The sequence below is a fragment of the Sciurus vulgaris genome (assembly GCF_902686455.1).
Source record: "Sciurus vulgaris genome assembly, chromosome: 1".
Lineage (NCBI taxonomy): Eukaryota > Metazoa > Chordata > Mammalia > Rodentia > Sciuridae > Sciurus > Sciurus vulgaris.
In genome coordinates, this window is record NC_136461.1 from 168,933,818 (window position 1) to 168,952,956 (window position 19,139).

The 19,139-nt window shown below is 44.3% G+C and overlaps 2 protein-coding genes across 2 annotated transcripts in view; both read right to left on the bottom strand.

Annotated features, from left to right (window-relative positions):
- The window catches only part of RAD54B (RAD54 homolog B), a 744,820-nt gene that overhangs the window by 511,713 nt on the left and 213,968 nt on the right, over window positions 1-19,139 (bottom strand). The gene's annotated exons all lie outside the window — the stretch shown is intronic.
- Window positions 1,218-13,221, bottom strand: GEM (GTP binding protein overexpressed in skeletal muscle). Its single transcript, XM_079100933.1, has 5 exons — window positions 13,064-13,221; window positions 11,316-11,655; window positions 5,296-5,372; window positions 4,345-4,549; window positions 1,218-2,342 (listed from the first exon to the last, which is right to left on the bottom strand). The coding sequence occupies exons 2-5, from the start codon at window positions 11,644-11,646 to the stop codon at window positions 2,065-2,067; spliced, it is 891 nt and encodes a 296-aa protein (XP_078957059.1). The 5' UTR covers window positions 11,647-11,655; window positions 13,064-13,221; the 3' UTR covers window positions 1,218-2,064.

The following is a 19,139-nucleotide window of genomic DNA, read 5'->3' on the forward strand; positions in this document are numbered from 1 at the left end:
TACAATGAACCATAACTAACATTTCTTGAGCTTTTTAACTGCATAACAGAGTAAAAGATGCTAATCCCACAACAAACTTACAAAGTAACTGTTACTAGCAAGCCCATTTCGCAGATGAGAAAGCTGATAGCTAGACACATTTAATGTTTACTCCAAAGACAGACTAATGTTAAATGGCACAGCCAAGATTCATACTATTCCCATGTAACCCAAATCTTCTCTTGTATTACCTCCCTGTGGTATTTCCTTTAACAAATCAAAGATGGCAGAGGGCAGAGAAATAGAACCTTTACCCTTAACTTGCCAAAGAAGCAGCCAACAAAAAAGCAGATGCCTTTTAAAACTGTGTCGCTTTAAGGCAATGTGAGAGGTCCCGTGATTGTCACCATCTGTGTGTCTAACTACAAACTCAGAAAGGTAGGGAGGGAGGTAAAAGTGAAAGAGGGTGCACATGGGGGTGGGGGGTGCAGAGAAGGTGTGGGATGGGGACACCAGGAAGTTCCCTTGCAGCAGAAGGGTTGCACGCACCCTCAGAAAGATGACATGTCGACCATATTAGTGTCAGAGAGGAGACTCTGGTTCCAGCTTTGCCTGACTAATCTCCAGTTGAAAATCACCAGTCCCCCCTCCCCTAATCTTTTTTGACTTCTCCTAATGCTTTAGGAAAGCTTAAGACCATGAGCCCTCAGGGAACAAAGCCAGGCCCATCTGTTCAGTCAGGAATTTGCCAAAGTAAAAGATCAGTCAGGCTTTGACAATAACTTAGCATCTAGATGACCCCAAATACTTACCCAATGAATCATCCAAAAATAACTTCAAATTACTGTGAATCGTGATTCCAAAGGAGAGATGCCTTTTTAACACAGATAATTACTGGGCTACTGTTAATGAGAAAATGAAATAACATGATAGTTTTTCTGTTCTCTCTTTGGAATATGCTTTTTTCTAAAAACCACATAAAAATAACCAAATCATCTTATGTGGAGAAGAAAACAATGTCTTTGTTTTCAAAGATTTTATTTCTTTTATTATAAGACATAAGGTAAAAACTTGTATATTTTGAAAAAGATAGAAAATGGTAATAAAATGGGCATTTTTCTTATTAAGAAATATGTTCATAAATATGCTTTATCAAATGTTAAAATGATTATTTTTGCAAAATAATAATAAATAGAGCAGAGCTGTAGCATACGAGGGGTCAACCCAAAGTACTGGAGGTTTTTATATGTTTTATAAAAATTCAGACCTTTGATTACATTTAAAAATTTGGCATTTTATACTCCAGGTTATCAATAATTCAGGTTTTAAAAATATTTTTATGATAGCTCCATGATTTCAAAAGACAATGAAACACAAAAGGTGGTTAGAGTAAGGAGCATTTGTTGAAAATAACCTTCCCCTAAATAAAAAAAATTGTGAGCCACATAAGATACAAGTTTTAAACCTATAAATGGTACACATGTCAGTTCCCAATTCCACACATCTCTGTGAGCATTAAACAAAAATTGTTAGCTTAAGCTTTAGGTTCCAGCAAGATCCATCATTTCTTTTCACAGTTTGATGGAGTGTCAATAGTCATGACCACGATGAGCCCCGTTCTCACAACTCTAGCTCCACGGAGATAAGGTACTTGGACAGTTCTCCTTAGAATAAATCCCTTCAGTGTTCCTATATTCACTGATCATCCAATGGCCTCAAATTCACAAGAACACCGGGCAGAATTCTGATGATAAAAGCTCTTGTTCTAGGCATTCTTTTGTAAGCTTGGATTCTCTACTATCCAAAGGAGCGAAAAAACTCACGTGAACACCAAACATGTCCCATAATGAACGCTGGGTGTCCACGAAGCAAGGTCAGCCTTTTCCCATAAATAAATACTGATTCTTTACAAAGATCTTTCATTTCCCATGCATTTTGTTGCCCAGGAGGCTAACATGTTCCTTCCCGGCTACATCCGGGGAAGCCACATCTAACAACACTTAAGTATCCAATCTAATATAGATTATCGGTCCCAGGGGCCTTTGACGACGCCCATCAGGAGGACATCTGGGGGATGCTGGGTGTCTAGAGCACAGAAAGGTCGTGGCAGGATTTGGACTTGAGCTTGAAGGCCATGTTCTTGTTATTTTTGGCCACGATCTTGCCCCAGAAGCGCCTGGCTTTCCTGGGGATGCTCTCTCTCCGTTTCTGGTAAGCCAGCCGCCGCTCATTCTTCTCCTTGCTGTCCCGACGAAGGCGGACCTGCCGCACGATGCCCTCAAACAGCTCCTTCACATTGTGCTGGACAGCTGCTGAGGTCTCAATGAACTTGCAGTCGAACACCACAGCACATGCTCTCCCTTCTGGTAAGGAAAGGCAGAGGAGAAGGTCAGAGGGGCTGTGGAGTGTGACCAGGCCCAGCACACAGCCACGCTGGGTGATTCCTGTAAAACTGTCCTCAGAGTAACTGAGGTCAGCGCGATAAGCAATGGATAGAGGAGGTCACTCTGACACATGCCCTCCCAGGGCACAAACAGAAGGAAAGCTCCCACAAGAGGATCCCTGGAAGCAGGAGAGATTTTCTTCAGATCTGTTCAGCATGAATTGACTGAAGATCCAATTGCATCAGATATAGTGTATTAAATTAGAACATAAAACCATAGCTTTAATTTATTACAGACTCATTACATGCCAAGAATTAGGCTAAGTTAATTATAAATACTTTTTCAATGCTCATAATAATCTTGGAAAATATATTATTATCCCCCATCAGACTGATGAAGAAACTAGGGAAAGGGCTCTTTTAAAAACTTGTCAGAGTTCACACTGTCTGCAAGTGACTGTGAATCCAGACCAGCTTAAATCTCTAGACCACACTCTTTCTCCTGACTTGGTTTCCTAAACTGAAAATTAGAATTCTACCACTTAACTTTCCTCTCTTTAAAAAAAAAAAAAAAAAAAAAAAAAAACTGTTACTTTTTTTAATGAAGTTTTTCAGTTACATCAAACTATTCAAGCTTCTCTGAATTTCAAATATTTCATTGTGTTCAATGATCACGTATCTCAGTTCCAATTTGGAAAGAAGTGATTTTTGTGGACAATCATGTCATAATAGTAAGACATTCTCAAAAAGTTGAGTACATAGTCTTGACTGGGTTGGGTTTCTCTTCTCCAGAGCAGGTTCTGGCAATGCTGCATTTTATTTTGATATTGTACCAGGGACAATCTGTAATAGGTCAATAAAATCTCAAGCACTTGGGTGCCCACTCAACAAACAGAAAGTATCCTCAAACTAAGTGTGAAAAAGTTTATGAAACCATCCGACTGATGCTAACATTTAGAAGCAGAGGATAGGATGAGGAGTTATTTTCAGGGCTTGAAGGAATCAGCGGCCCCCAGAGTAGAATTCTTCTCAATGAAACTCTTTCCCACAATTCCCCTAAATCAGAGTTCCCCATACTTCTTGCATAAAGATTTTCTTTTCCCTTCCTTGACCCCTTGGAGAACAAAGAGTAAAGAGTGGAGACTGCCAATATATCCCTGAGCATGGCATTTTAAATAATCAGAGTGTGTATATTATCCAGCAACTCCTTTATAATTGTTAGAGCTAGAGGTGAGTAAGAGGAGACTAATTTTATACACCAGGGCATTTCCATTCTGTATATGTGTGCGTCCTGTATTGCATTAAAATCTAGCTTGAAAGCTTCAGTTAATGTCTCTGCTGAGGTGAAATAGTCTGATGGCAGTCCATTGTGAGGGGGGTACTCTGCCACGTAAAACCAGGGGATTTTCTCATTAATATTTCTAAGTTCTATTATGCTTCCATTTTTAGCTGGTTTAAAAAAATAAATGACATCATAATAGGGCCAACAAAGTATTTTATCAAAGTAGGAATAAGTATCTAGAGTGGCTTCAGGGGGATTATCATAATGCATTCATGGAAAACCACCAACATAACCCAGGTGACATTCAAGTGTGCTGTTAAAAGTAATATAGAGTTGTCTTGTACAGAGGTCAGACTAATCTGGATAAGAAGAAAAATGCTCTTAAAAAATATGGAAGGAATGAAAAGACAAAACCAGAAAAACAAACAAACAACAACCAAAAAAAAAAAAAGTCCCTGAGCATGATCTCTTCCCTAAAGAAATTCCAGGAAATCCCTTAGGGTGAGGAGATTGGAATCCTGCAGGAAGACCAGTGGACAACCAGCAGGAGATGACCGTTGGGGACGGGAGCAGTCTTGGAAGGTATAGGTAAGCTCCAATGAGCATTTTAATGAGTCCCTGGTTCCAGCCTCATGACAGAGGAAGGGAAGGGCATGTGGGCAGGGGTTCTTTCCAAAGCACGGGCGCCACCCCCTCTTACCTGACACAGACACCTCCCGGCACCGCACGAGGTCACTTTTGTTGCCAACTAAAATGATAGGAATGTCCTCTGTCTGCCGGGCCCTGCGGAGCTGTATTCGCAGCTCAGATGCCTTCTCAAAGCTGGCGCGATCTGTGATGGAGTAGACAATCAGGTAGGCATCCCCGACTTGCATGCAGTGGTCTTGGAGCCATTCATTTTCTCCCTAAACAGACACAGAGATCTTCCGTGAGCTCAGGGTGGCCTGGGAAAGAAACTGTCATTTTGCAAAGAAACCATGTGTGTGTCCTAAAGTAACTTTGCTGATAACAGAAGGGAAGAAAACTGCTTCAAACTCCTCAAAATCCAGTGGACTTCCAGGCCTATGAGATGTCGGGGCTGTGAAGATTGCTAGTCTGCATGGTATTTGTGTCAAAAAGCCTTTATTTCTTCTACAGCTTGAATTGATAAATTACATAACTGGTCTGCCATACAGTATTTCTATCTAAACTTCCCCAAAAAATTCCTTTTGACTTTTCCAAGGGATAACATTAAGAAACCTTTTATGAGGAGGGTTCTCAGTAAACAGAAGGTCTCACATATATGCTCAGAAGCACAAAACCTTTGAAAAGCAAATGTTGAAGACTAGTGTCAGAATGTCAACTTCATACAAGATGGTTTTATGTGTTTGAAAGTAACTCCTATGCTTGTTTGAACTTTCCCTAAAACAAATACACTTTCTGTGTTTTTTAATAGAACTAAGGGCAGAACACTGAAGCTTGCTTGTTATTCAGAGCTCATTTGTGAATGACCTGTTCCTCAGAACAGTTCTGTTCTTCAGAAGTAAATGTTTTTAATCAAGGGAATGGACCCACCTCATCTGGAATAGCTGCCATGTAGGACAAGGTCACCCTCACACCAAACAGCCTGTTGGAACCCAAGAACTCACTGAGAGCTTCAGGTTCTGCGTACCTTATTTTCCCACATGTCCAGCAGTATAATTGTGGCACTTTCCCCGTCCACAATCAGGGTGCGCTCATATGTATCTTCTAGAAAAGAAAGAACATTGATACTGGAATCAGATGAATATGCAACACTTCGACATAAGGGGCTCATGAATAAAGTTGTGCTAAAAAACACACTCAATATGCAACTAAGTACATAGATATGCAGATGTTTGCAAATAAATTACCTTCTGTCATCTTCAACAACATATGACGGCTATTCCTCCAGGACTCTGTAAGCAGATCACCTATATCTCTCAAATATGTACCACTAAATCAGTTGAATTAAAAGATATTCATTTCCTTTGTTCCTCAACCTTTGTATAGGAAAACCACTTATGAAAATAAACTCAAGAGCCTCTGACTCAGGTTTAACAGATGAGGCTATGACAAAGTATTAACTGTAAGCCACTGTTTCATTAGCCTTACATGGAAATCCACTGTACCTATCAGTGGATGGTTCTGGAATATTCACTGGCAATTTCATGAGCTTTGAGCTCAAAGATATCTCTCCTCCTTGAGACTATGCCTGTGGGCTATAGTTTTATTCCTTAAAATAATAGCAACAATAATAATAATAGAAACTCAGTTCTCTAGGACTGAATGAGCTTGTTTTTCCATCTTGAGTACAGCAGAAGTAGAGCCTCCAGTTCTACTTGGTAATGGAAACTTTCCTTCCTGCACTTGAGCCCAGATTGAGTGTAGGTGAAGGGTGAACACAGTGCAGTGGGCCAAAGTAGCGCCCATCTGGAAAAATCTGTCAGGGGTGGCAGCACAGGATGTGCTAGGATTTTTGCAAGAAGGATTCCCCATCGGCCCCAGTTAATCCCATCCCTACTCTGTTTCCACAAATGCAGTGTCCTGTTTTGAGTTTCATCATTTGAAAATTATGACTTTTCTAATGGCATCATTTTTCTTGTTCATCCTTTTGCCTGGAATCTCTTCCCTCAGCTACCAACAAGGCTTGTCCTTACCTTAACCTTCTGGGGAGGTATTCCTAATCACCAATTTAAAATCTCTCTTTTGCAAAACCTCTCACTAAAATTCCTTATTCCATCTCCTGTTTTGTTTCTCCTTTGCATTATTGTCATTGAACATGCAACACATGTATCTTGCTGATTTTAGTATTTGCTGCCTCCAACTTGCCAGAATGTTAGGACAGAGATTTGCATCTGTGATGTTTACTCTGCCCCTCCAGCACCCAGGACAGTGTCTGGTATGCTGCAGGTGCTCAATAAAAATGTGTCCAGTGAGTGAATGAATGATATACATAGCATTGAGGCTGCGAGCACAAGCCAACCTGAATCAGAATCTGGGTGCCATCCCTGCTTAACTATGTGGCTCTGGACCACATATACAGATCGTCTGAGGTTATTTTCTTCATTTACAAAATGAGATAATCATACCTACCCCTTACAGCTGTGTGACAATCACATATACTAAGCCTGGACACTAAGTAGAAACTTAATAAGTGTTAGCGCTTATCATCACTTCCTCACACGCAAGAAGCTGGTTTTTGCCACATCCAGATTGTTCTATTCCAGGTAAATCCTACCTTAAGAGCACTATGGTTGGGGAGCCAGAATGGTTGATGTTTTATAATAGGTGGGGATTTGTTGGTTTAGTGTTTCTTTACCTAAGAACTGGAACCAGAAAAGGGAAAAGAAAGAAAACACTGACAAAGAAGAAGTTAACCAGAGATGGCTCTGTCTGCTTCCCACCTTCTAAAGTGTCATTAGCAGAAGTAACTGTTTCCCTGGTGGCGGGGGTGGGGGAGAGCAGAATCGGTTGTGCCCTCCTGTTTGCTGCATCCATAATATACAGTGTGGAGGAATTCACAGTGGGATGCAGTTTGGCTTACTGAAGAGCAGGGCCTCATGACCTCAGGGTGCACACTCATGAGAGCCAAAGGAAACTCTCAGCACCTGTGCAGCTGAGCTGGAGGGGAGATCCGACTGTCCGCTAGTACCACAGAGTGTTTTTCTCTTTTCTCTAAATCCCCTCCCTGAACTCAGAAAACTCTCCAGAAGGCACTTTCTCTGCCTTCAGTTGCCACCCATCAACCAAAAGCAGGTAGAGGAGGATTTGCCTAATTGCCCATGTAGTTCACGTAGAAACAGAACATGTTCCAGCAGCCGAGGGCCAAAGCAAACTCCACGTTTCTCTTGGTCTAAGAGCTATCAGAACAAGTCTAGAGAAACAGTGGGCTAAGAATCACAATTGTGAAAGTGGAAACCAGATATTTTGCTGTTGTGGAAGTTTCCTGACAGGATCATTCTATCTGGCCTTACCTCTGCCTGAAACTCACAGTGCTGGAGACCCGAGAGCCTAAAACAATACATCCCCTCCTTCCAGCTTGGGTTTCTAGCCCTCTACCTGGGAGCACCTGGGACTGTTCCAACACTCAAGAGTCCTGCTCAATGGCTTTCCACTGACTCAGTGCCTATAACCAGAGCTCTAGGTATCTTTTCCTCCCTTAGTCCTCAACCAATCTGTTAGCCTCTCCGAGTGTTAATTGAACAAGGTGAATAAAAGAACAGAAAAGTTTTTAAAATTTGCTCTAGGTTTAGAGAAAGGGTGGGGCCTATCAGCCTGTGGGGTTTGTTGGTAACCAGGGTTCGGGATGTTCTCATTTCTTTCACGCTCTGCATGAAAGCTTGGGGTGTCTGGACACACTGCATAGCAAGAGAAGTCATCCTAGTGGGCCAAGGAGGTTCTAGAGGAGGCCACTGTGCTCAGTGGCCATTTTCCCTGGACCAGTACACCTCAGTTTGCTTTTTCTAATCTGATCCCGCCGACAAAAACTCTGTCCCTGACCAAACTTGCATCACGAACCCTCTTCTTACCTTGAGTTTCTATGTCTGTCCCTGTAGAGCCCAGTTTTAATCAGAATCCTGCTGACTCAGATGAGTGAGACTCCCCCAGTCTCAATATCTGATCAAATTCCTCATTCCCCCACCTTTGATGTCTAAGTCCTTGGCCTGACTCCAGCAAGAATTCCCCTAATCTCAATATTTCTTCTTAGTAAAGTCTCCATCCACAGACCCTCCCAACCTGCTCCTTTGTTATAAATCACGCTTGCTCTTATTATATTTGGACTTGAGTCCATCCTCTCTCCCTAACTGCCATAGTCCTGAATAGTCTTCCTACCATATACATTTTTCTTTAGCATCCTTTGTGCTCAGAGGCCTCTCCTGCCCAAGACTGGCTCAAGGACTGGCTCTTACAGCCTCTTCAAAGCTCTGAAACTCCAGCATCTCTCCCACCAAAGGAACTTTCAACTACGTTCAGCTTTCAGAGCCCAAGAGGCACCAAGAAACCTTGGAAGAAATGCTCGTTCTCATGCTCCTCTCCTCTATTGGCTCATGTCTCCTCGGCCCATCTGAAAGGGCCCCAGGCAAGAATGACAAGCGGGTGGGTAGACAGGGAGCAGGAGCTTACAAGTACTGAAACCACAGTTCTGGAAGATAAGCACATGGGAAGGAAATAACAGATCCAGAATCCATGGTAAGTACATTTATTCCACATGTCCCCTGTACCTGCACTATGCTACCTGCTTAATGTCCGCTCTTTTAGTCTGCATGATGCCCTGTGAAGTACTGTCACAATGACACTAATGAGGAGGCTTCAGGAGGTTAAGGGGTTTGTCCAAGAGCACCCAGGTAAGTCTGCGTCACAGTGGGGTCTAAGCCCACTCATCAGACTCTGTGCCCAGTCTTCCTTCCTGCCCTTCCCTGCATGTGCTCTGCCTTCACGTCTAGCACAATGCTTCCAAATCCTGGTGGTCTTTAAGGTGCAACTCAGACAACACCTCTTTCCTGAAGCCTTTTCTGATTTTCACAGAACTCATTTCTCCTTCAAATTCCACTTTCTCACAGCCTGTTCCTCTCTCATGACACCCTAGCTTCAGTTACAGTTGGTGTATGTCTGACCTCCAAGGGGCACCGTGAGCACCTCTATGTGGGGAGCCCCAGAACGTTTGCTTGTCCCCACAGGACTCACCAAGGTCCATGGTGTGTGTTCAGTAACTGTTTAGGAATGAATGAATGGATGGCATTAAATGTGCACAGAGTCATAAGATTATCACAATGAAACTGAAACAGCATCCATCTTTATTGGGAGAAATGAGGATGAGAATATTGTGTATATTTTTTTCTTATGGTTCGTTGTGGGGAGAAAAAAGGAAAAGCATGTAGGAGTATGCCTTGGAAAACCTCCCTCTTGGGAAACATAAAGCCAACTAGTGATGCCAACAGGGTCTATATATAAGGAATATCATCCTAGGTGGTATAAATGAAGTTACTCGAATAGGATATGTAAGATAGGAAGCACCTAGAAGCTTCTCACTATCTAAGATTCTCAGTTTAAGAAGGTATAAGGAACAGATTCTCTCTCCTCCTCTCCCTCTCTCCTAACAAAGAGGTTTCCCAAATGCAGAAGGCTGCCTACCCAAATTCCAGGTATGAATCACTCTTCTCAAAACTTTAAGCCTATGGGGATAGTGTCCTCTGGATACATACCACCCTATTCTAAGGGACAAATATTTTTGAAAGTCTATTACTCTTTCAATCCCTCCCTCTTAAAAATAAACAAAGACTATTGGTCGATGAAAGAGTTGTCAATCCTTAACTCTTACAATCCTCAAAACACTTTATGATTACTTCTTAAATAATTTAAGAATTTTAAATTAATTTCACCCTGATCTCAATCATAGCCACTGACACAGAGCTCCATAGTGACACAGTGTAGTTTGCCCATCTCAGGGTGCCCCAGAGTGGCTTTCTAGTCACAGCCACTCATCAGCCTTCACAAGAAAAGAATTAACCATAGAGCACTGGCCCTGTTTCTCCCTCCACTCTGGCTTAGCCATAGCCCCTGAGATTCCAGAAGGGAGAGAGAAATTGATATTACATCAGTGAGTCATCATTTATAGCCCAGTTCCTGAGCTGCCTCTTGAAGCAGTGAACTCCCTGACACTGAGACAGTTAAGAAGAATAAAACCTTTAGACAAAATGGGCTGATGTAGTGAGGAGTAGGATTCATATGCATCAGATGGGGAGGAAACGTGAGTCACCACTAAGCCATCTTCCTACCCCGGAAGTATGTGATTCAGTTGTGTGTTGCAGCTGGAAATATGGACAAACCACGTGACCTGGGTGCATTGGACAGTTCTTCCTTCATTTCTATAGTTGTAAATAGGGATGCACAGCTGCCCTGGTTACGTGGACTAAGATCAGCACTGTAGCTGAAGGACACTGCATGGACACCATTGGCTATTAGGGTCCTCATATTCCATCCCAGAATATAAGGTTTTCCTTTATATGCATTTATGAAATAATATCATCTCTAAATAATTTTAGAAACAGGGTTTCAACAAATAAATATTTGGAATGAGAGTGTACAGGGAAAATTATCTTGAAAAAACTATAAGACTCCACACCAAGTTATTTATCATCATTGTCACTATTCCAAAAATTTTTTTTAAATATCATACTATTTCAAATACAGATTTTGAACTATTTTACACCAGTAAGTCTTTAATATTGGTGGAAACAGGCTGGTGAATACACTCAAACAGTTTTTGCTCTTTTTCTTCAATGGGTTTTGTTGTAGGAATAACCATGGGAAAAGGCTACACCTGTACTGAGCTCTTGGAATCTGATCCAGGCCAGAGTCAGCAGAAGCCAGAAGTAGGATCCTGACCTCTGGCTCTGTCCTCTTTCATCAGCCTCCCTCAGACCCTTCAGACTTAGAACCTCAGAAACACCCTTTATGGCTCAAGTTCAACAGACTTTGGTCTTGTGTACGAGCATTTTCATTTTCTTGTCATGAGGGCCTGTGCCAGGGCCTTTCTGGGGACTCAGCTCCCCATCCAGTGCCAGGAAGGCATAACGTCAGCTCCAAGTCTGCAGATAAATGACCCTCTGGCTCTCTTTCTGCCTGGACCACTGCTAAGAGACAGAAGCCCACCAAGCCTGGGCCACCTACCTCCCAGCACCTCACAGTCGCTGTCCATGCTGTCGTGCACGCCTGCGAAGATGTTGGCGAGGGTGGACTTGCCCACCCCCTGCTCCCCTATGAGCACCACACGGTAGTAGGTGTTTCCTGACTCAGAGGAGATGACAGAGTCTGTAGAGTCAGAGGACCAGCTCCGACGGCAGGGGTCCTCAGGGGTGGCAGAGTGGTTGTTGCGCTGGTTGTATGGGTGGGGCTCTTTCTGGACCATAAGATGCCTGCCATCAGCGGGGATGCTCCAGCGCTGCTGCTGTGGCTGCATGCCCACAGTGCCCTGGCGCATGGTGACATTATTCAGAGTCATCGTGGGGTCCTAGGGAGCAAATCAGCCAAGATGCCGGCATTGGTAAGGAAGAGTGAAAGTTCAGGGGACTTAAACACATGGTCAGTCATCAGTGGCATTCTATGAAATGGGTAAGAATCAAGTTATCATTAAGCAACACCAAAGAAACAGCCTTCAAACCCCAATAAGCCAGGCTTTCAAATGGGGAGAGATATGTGCGCGCTCTCGCACACACACACACACACACACACACACACACACACACAATGAGTGACCAGATCTCAGGCAGTCTGTCATTTGCACAGAAAATAAAAAGTACCATTAACATTGCCCACTGCCCATGAGCTTCCTCCATCCTCAAAGAAGCCTGGGGGTCCCCACTCTGAGCTAGGCACAAAGCCAGTTGAAAAGAAACCACAGCCTCCAGAGATGGCCTGAAAAGCAACAAGTCAATGCTGCTGGGGACCAGCTGGCCAGGTTAGCTGCTCTTGTCTAAACATGGCTCTTAATTGCACCAGCATCCTGCAGGCTTTTGTGCCTCAGTGGGAAACACGTGGCAATGACATCACTCCCCCTGGTTGGACTGGACAGGCACTTATAGGAACTTCCATGTTTAGTAAAGTTGCCCTGATGCTCTCCAGCTGCCTGAACGGACCATTATTTGAGGAGCGGGGGCAATTTCTGTTCAAGGTTTATGCCTCAGCTCTGCCCTCTTGCCTGTAGACACCACCTTTAAAATATCCCAGCCCCAAGCCTAGTCATTCCGGCAGGGAAATGACCTACTCACATTCAGACCCATCACATTCGCAGACAAGTGCTTCACTCCTATCAAACCACATCTACTCCAAGGTTTCTTTAATTCGATTCATATTTTCACCTTCTTGAGACAAATCAGAAGGCCAAAGACTTTTCTAAACCATATTCACCAACTTCCTACAACTTTTCCCTTGCAAGACTACCTCACTCCGCACGGAGGTCTGTTCTCCCGGGCTGCTTGAGGTAAAATAGATGCATTCACGTTTGAATCAGCAAGATCCACGGGAGAGTGAGGATGCACAAACCTCACCCCCACACTCCACACCCCAACTCTTGGCCACATACCAGGACCACCGACCGATGGGGAGTTTTTGATCTCTTAAAGGCAGCCCCTTCGTTGGTCGATTTGCATTCAAACAACGAAAAAAGTGTCACTGAGGGCTACCCGCTGACCACACAATCTGCAGGGAGAGGTGACCCTCCTCCTGAACTGAACTAAGGAACCTGCTAATGAGAAGCGCATCCCTTGTATCCGAAGTTCTTTCCCTTATCAGAAAACCACAGCGCAGACAGCAAGTTCCAGGGGCTCCCTTAACTTAGAAAGTTCCACCGGCGGGGAACGCCCACTCCCTGCCCTCCGCTCCCAGCGCCGCTGCAAGAGCGCCTCGGGACGCCCCCTTACTTGGCTCCGCCGGGCCGTCCGGGTGGGCGTCGTGAGTGGGTCCGCGTTGGGATGCCGAGGCCGCTGAGCGCCGGGAGCGTCCGCCGTGCCCGTCGTCCGAGCCTGCAGCCTGCAGCCGCCGCGGCCCCGCCGTTTATAGCGAGCCTCGCCGACCCGCGACGGGGCTTTTCCGTGACGTCAGCGCTCCCGCCGGGAGGGGGCGGCTCTGCAGCAAACTCGGAGTTGCAGCCACTTGGCTAAATCAGTTACTCGCAGTCATGTGACCCCGTCTCCCCTTTTAAAAAAAAATAATAATGACAGTTCAATCCTGGATTTCCTTTATTTTGTTTTATTTTATTTTTACCAGGTGGACACTGGAAAATGGAAAAATACACTTAGCGCTACTTAATCGCCCTTCCCAGCAGAGCACTTGCAAGCTGTCGGGATAAAGGATGGAGAAGAAGACACATTTGAGTAGCGAGCCCAGCTGTGCCAAGAAAACAGGAATCTGGCGGTGTGCGCTGCGCGGGGACCGTAGCTTCCAGGATGGGGCTGCAGCCGCCTCGAATGGCCAGAGCTTGTTTAAGCTACATCTTTTGCAAGGCAAACAGCCTCTGCCTCCCTCCTGGTAACCTGCTCCCTGAATTGCGGGGAGCCCCACACTGCTTTTTTTCCTTTTCTGGATGGGACTCAGAGATAGGTGAGGAAAGGGGAGGAGACTTTGTAAAGGATAGTTTTGAAAAATAAGTTAATTCGGGATCCAAGCAGATAGTGCTATATATTGCTGGCCCTCCTACTCTGAACCAGAATGCTGAGGTTCCTCAATCGGGGAATTTAATCACATCCCAATCAGCATCATCTCTGAACAGGCTCCCTGGCATTGCTGGGCCTGAGGCTTGGAGCCAAGGCTTCCCAGCCATGGGGAGGAGCTCAAGCCCAAATCCAGGAGGGACTCCTGTGAATAAAGGGCAAAGGATAATAACAACTACTACTGCCGTTTACTAAGCACTTCTAGGGACCTATATTTAGGTACGGTTAGGCCTCCAGGGACCTTACTCCTTACTACAGTTCTGCAATGTGACGAGATTGCTACATCCACTGTCTGAGGGAGGAAAATGAGGCACTGCAAGAGAAATTTTTCAAGGTCAGAGAGCTCCTATAAATGGCAGGGTCAGCATTCAAAACCTGGTTTGTCTGAATTGCACTGCACCACCAAGCAAAGGGTTTCTGTGACCTCTTACCCAGGGACATGGACATTTCAGATCCTTTCCAACATGTCCGTTCACTTTTCCAACCAGCTTCATCTCTGGGCTGGCTGGTGGCTCCAGGAGCAGCTGAAGGCACCAGTACCTATTAGAGAGGCTGGACTCTGCTGTGATCAGTCAATTCTTATCCTGCCCGCATTTATAGGCTTTGGGGATTATCTAAGTGGCCAGCTGCTGAGACCTGCCAGGCCCCAAGCCGGCAAAGTTGGAATCTGCACAATAATGAAAACTTACAGCTCCATGGTCTCAGGAGTCTAGCCCCAATCTCCTACTTATTCTATACACAAGGAAGCTCAGATCTGGAAGGCTGATGATCATTCATCAGATGGTAGAGTCAGAACTAGAATCTGGATAACATAATTTTCTGAATAATGCCCTTCACATCTGTCTGGTTTTCCTTCTGGGTTTAGCCAGAAGAGAATAGCTACAGATGTGGGGAAAAGAAGAGGGAAAGGAGATAGAAGAAACAGAGAGCTCACTCCCAAGTGTATATCATTAAAATACATACAATTTATGCATTATCTGCATTTCAGAATTATCCATGCATTTTCCCTTGCTAAGCCTCTTGCTCTGTCAGCTGGTCTTAACATAAACATTAGAGGGGTGAAAACTAATTAAGAATTAATCAGAGTTTATATCATATAGTCTTTCAATTCTTAGCACACTGATAAGAGCCTCACATTAACAAGATTCTATGGAGCATGGGCAGTGCAGAGCCCACCATGCAGGCATGGTGGGCCTGAGGCACTGTGAACCAAGTCATGCTGACTTGTCACCCTTCAGCAGCCAGACCTGGGCACATTAGGGACTCCTGCTGCAGAAACCCACTCCATGCAATGCTGCAGCCCAAAGCCTGCAACCATAGACCATCGCAAGACCCCAACTCCTGCTTCCTGCTCTATAGTGAGAAAATGGAAGTCAGGGAGACCTGATTGGAAGTTGGGACTCAAGCATTGACCAATAGTGTACTTCTCCAAACCCTAATTAGCATAAGTTTGGACCAATAGCAGTGACCCTTGTGCTATATAAACCCCCTAGACTAGCACTCCAATGGAGAAAACCTGCTATTGGGTTCCTCTTGCACTGCCGAAGTTCTGTTTCCGTTTCTATTCTTCAATAAATCCTGCTCTTATACCAACTCATCCTGGCCTGATGAATTTTATTCTTTAAATTCACATCACAAGAACCTGGAAAGAAGAAATTAATGGTGAGCTGCTGGGGTCTGGCATGGCCGAACATTGAGAGCTGCAACACGTCTCAGCTGTAGAGCCCTGCAATCTTATGCAGACCCCAACTGCCAGCAGAAGCAGAGAAACTCCAGTCTCACCTGCCAGCAGAAGTGAGGAATAAAGTTTCATTTCAAAACTTCAGTTTCACTATGGACTATTTTTCAATGGTAATATGGTAAAACACACCAAAAAAAAAAAAAGTTAACAAAAATTGGGATTGGAAGGTGTCACAGCAATGGTGTGTTTGAATAAAAGGATCTGCCTTTTAATTTTCTGTCTCACAAGAAGCCAGATGAGGACAAATGAAAAAATAAAAACAACTACTTAGGAAAAATTTCAACTGCACTGCAATTGTTGAATGAATATTTAGAGAAAAGTCACAGTTGCACCTCACCAAAAGCACATTTGAGAGCCAGCTACCTGTCCAGGATTCCAGCTCACTGGAACCATCTGAGGGTATGGAGCTGGATAACGAAAAAAAAAAAGCAAAATCAGGACATTTGGGCAAGTGATGAATTCTGAAGAGAAATTGGCACAATATTGTCAGTTCTTATTCTATGAATTAGTCTCTCTGTATTCTCTCTGCCAGAGTTTGAAGGCCTCCTCAAGTCCTAGCTAAAATGAGCAGCTCGAGAGTATCGCAGGGAGGCAGAACTTAAAGCAACAAAAATAACTCACATTTACTGACCAATATACATGCCTTATCTCAGTTAATCCTCATCACCACTGCCGTTACTCATATTTTACAATGGAAATTCTGAGGAACAACCTTGAATAATAGCTGGTGGGTGGTAGAGCCGTGCTCTCGGGGCTACAGTCTTAACTACTGTTCTGTTTCAAGGAGGGCATGCTTCGGCCCCTGCACACATCGTAGCCCCACTAGTAGGAGGATCACTAAGCCTAGCTGCTTCCCAGTTCCCTCAGAAGAGAAAGCATTTTTATATGTTGGTGAAAGTCATCCCATCTGCTGGGCCACATTTTCCTGTTGGGTGGGATTACTCTTCTCAAAGGCATGGACACACTTTTCTCTCTCTTTCTCCAGGCCCCAGGCCCTGGGTGAGAAGGTGAACTTGTGGTCCCTTAGGGACCTGCCCATCTTGCTGTCACTGTCACTGTTCCCTCATTGTGTAGCCTTCCATACTCTCCAATGGGATGAGAGAGGGAGGGAGGAGTGGACAAGGAGAAGTAGAGCTTTCAACTAGGGTTGTGAATAAGGGCATCAGGAGCTTGCACAACCACTAATATATTATTACTTTGAATCCATCTCTTGAAAATTCAAGGGGAGGAGAGATGATGAGGATCTCTACATGCCAGGATCAATTACGTTATTCTAAAAGTTGTAACTCTATTCTAAAAGCAACAGGAGCATTCACTTACCTTTAACACGCTATGCTGCCTCATACCACAGACTTACTACAACCGAGGTGGTGCTTACCTGTGCCATCAAGTAAAGGCTACTCAATGGGAAAGGTGACACCACACAAGTGCTCTCCATTTTCTACTAACAAAGGTAAATAATAGACCCAGCACAGAGCAGGTGATAAAATAAATGACTTTCTTTTTTCCCATTGTTTTTAAATTTTTTTCATAGTTTTATTGAGGTAAAATTGAAGTACAATAAAATGCACATATTTGAAGTATGCAATTTGATCAGTTTTGACATTTTGACACATATGTAACCAATCCAATCAATATAAAAAGCATTTAAATTACTTTTTAAAATTTCAAATCATGCAGACTATATTTCCTGCATGATTTTTTACCTTAATCAGTCACCTTAAGATATATAGACACCCCCACATTACAACTACTTCAAAATGCTGCATTGGTTAGCTTTCCATTACTGTAATGAGATACCTGAAGTCATTAACTTTTAAAGAGAAAAGGTTTATTTGGCTCATGGTTTCTGGAGGTTTTTAATCCAGGATTGGGTGGCCCTGTTTGCTTTGGGCCTCTATCAAGGAAGCAAGCACATCATGGTGGGAGAAATGGGGCAGAGCAAAAACTGCTAAAATCAGAAGCCATGAAACAGATATCCCCTTCAAGGGCACAGCTCCAATGATCTAAGGACCTCCCACTAAATTCCACCTCCTGAAGGTCTACATCACCTCCCAATGGCACCACCCAGAGGACCAGCCTTTTACACCTGTGGGAGCCATTCCACATGGAATCTGTATAGCAAGGGTTTTGTGTTTTCATGCCTTTAGGCAAGACAGGCTCTCCGGTTCCCCAGGTCCTTACTAATCCCTAATGTTCTACTCCAACCAGCCTCTCTGGTTTGTTCTATTGACCTGGCCCCTAAAGGCATTTGACTTTGTGATCCCTGCATGGGCTGAAAGAAAAATGTAGGGAATTTGACATCAGAAAAGCAAGGTCAAACCCAGGCCCTGCCTCTTCTCAGCCTCATGATGCTGGGGATGTTACTGAACCCCAGAGGCTCAGTTTTCTGAGGACTAAAGACTCACTGAGTGGGGAAGCGCCCGTTAACACCGTTAACCCCGGAGCACAGCATCATCGCGAGTGATTGCAGCCCTGACAGGAGCCAAGCATTGGAGCTCCGCCTCCTGCCCTTGGTTTTGCTGCCTCCTCAAGATCAAGTTAAATGACTCCAGCAGAATTCATGACACATGAGGCGGAGGGGGGAAGGTCAGGAGATGAACTCATATTTAACACTAATAGGAAAAAGTAATTAGCAAGAAGAGTGGCATGGTTACATTCTTTGTAAACACACTAGGTCTCCACCAGCCACAAAAATATCAGGGGAGGAGCTGGGTGGGAGGCAATGTGCAAAGTGTCTGAGCACAAAAGGAACCACCCACCCACTGGGGGAATTCTAAAGAAGGAAAGAATTACTATATGGAAAATCGTTGCTTTACAGGAGGAAGGGGTGGGGGTTCCAACTGCAAAATCAAGAGAGCCTTGATTAGGAGAAAATATTGAAGAAAAAGATGGCTAAGAATAACCTCTCAACATCCAGAGGCCTGCAAGTTCCAGATGGACAGCCCCTCCAGCTGCACCCTCCTTCAGACCAGTCCCCAGCTTCTCATCAGACTCCTGCTGAGCAGATTTGATATCCCATTGAAAAAATTCTAAGCTAGCACCCCTCCGCCACTCCGTCTCCGTTAACCCAGGCTGCTTACAGACCTAGACAGCCAAAGAGGCAGAGATAGCCAAGCCAGGGCCCAGCTTCAAAAGTCCTGCAGAGTGAGTACAGAGAGGGTAAGAGTGAAGGGCCTTGGGAGAAAGCAGACATTTTCTTCCCAGATTCCTCCGTTCATTCATTTAACGTCCAAAAAACCATAGAGCGTCTACTTATATAAGGATCTCTTTTAAGGGCTGGGGAGAAGGTCCTTACACTCATGAAACGTCTGTTCCGATAAGAGAAATAGTTGATCCAATAGTTAACTAAACAAAGTATCACCACTTTTATTCATTCATTCTTCGAGCACGGCTCTCTGAGCCTCAGCTTTGTCCTCTGCAAAGCAAGGGAGGGGCGGAGGAGGGGGAGAGGAAGGACCCTGGATTGAGATGGAAATTCTCACCCTATGTACATGTGTGATTGTACAAATGGGGTGACTCTGCAGAAAAATGAGAAGTTGTGCT

Coding starts and splice junctions, on each gene's coding strand:
- GEM (XM_079100933.1), bottom strand. CDS start 11,646: ATGACTCTGAATAATGTCACCATGCGCCAGGGCACTGTGGGCATGCAG. Junction 4,550..5,295: donor TGGACATGTGGGAAAATAAG/GTACGCAGAACC, acceptor GTGTCTGTTTAG/GGAGAAAATGAATGGCTCCA. Junction 2,343..4,344: donor CCGGGAGGTGTCTGTGTCAG/GTAAGAGGGGGT, acceptor TTTCCTTACCAG/AAGGGAGAGCATGTGCTGTG.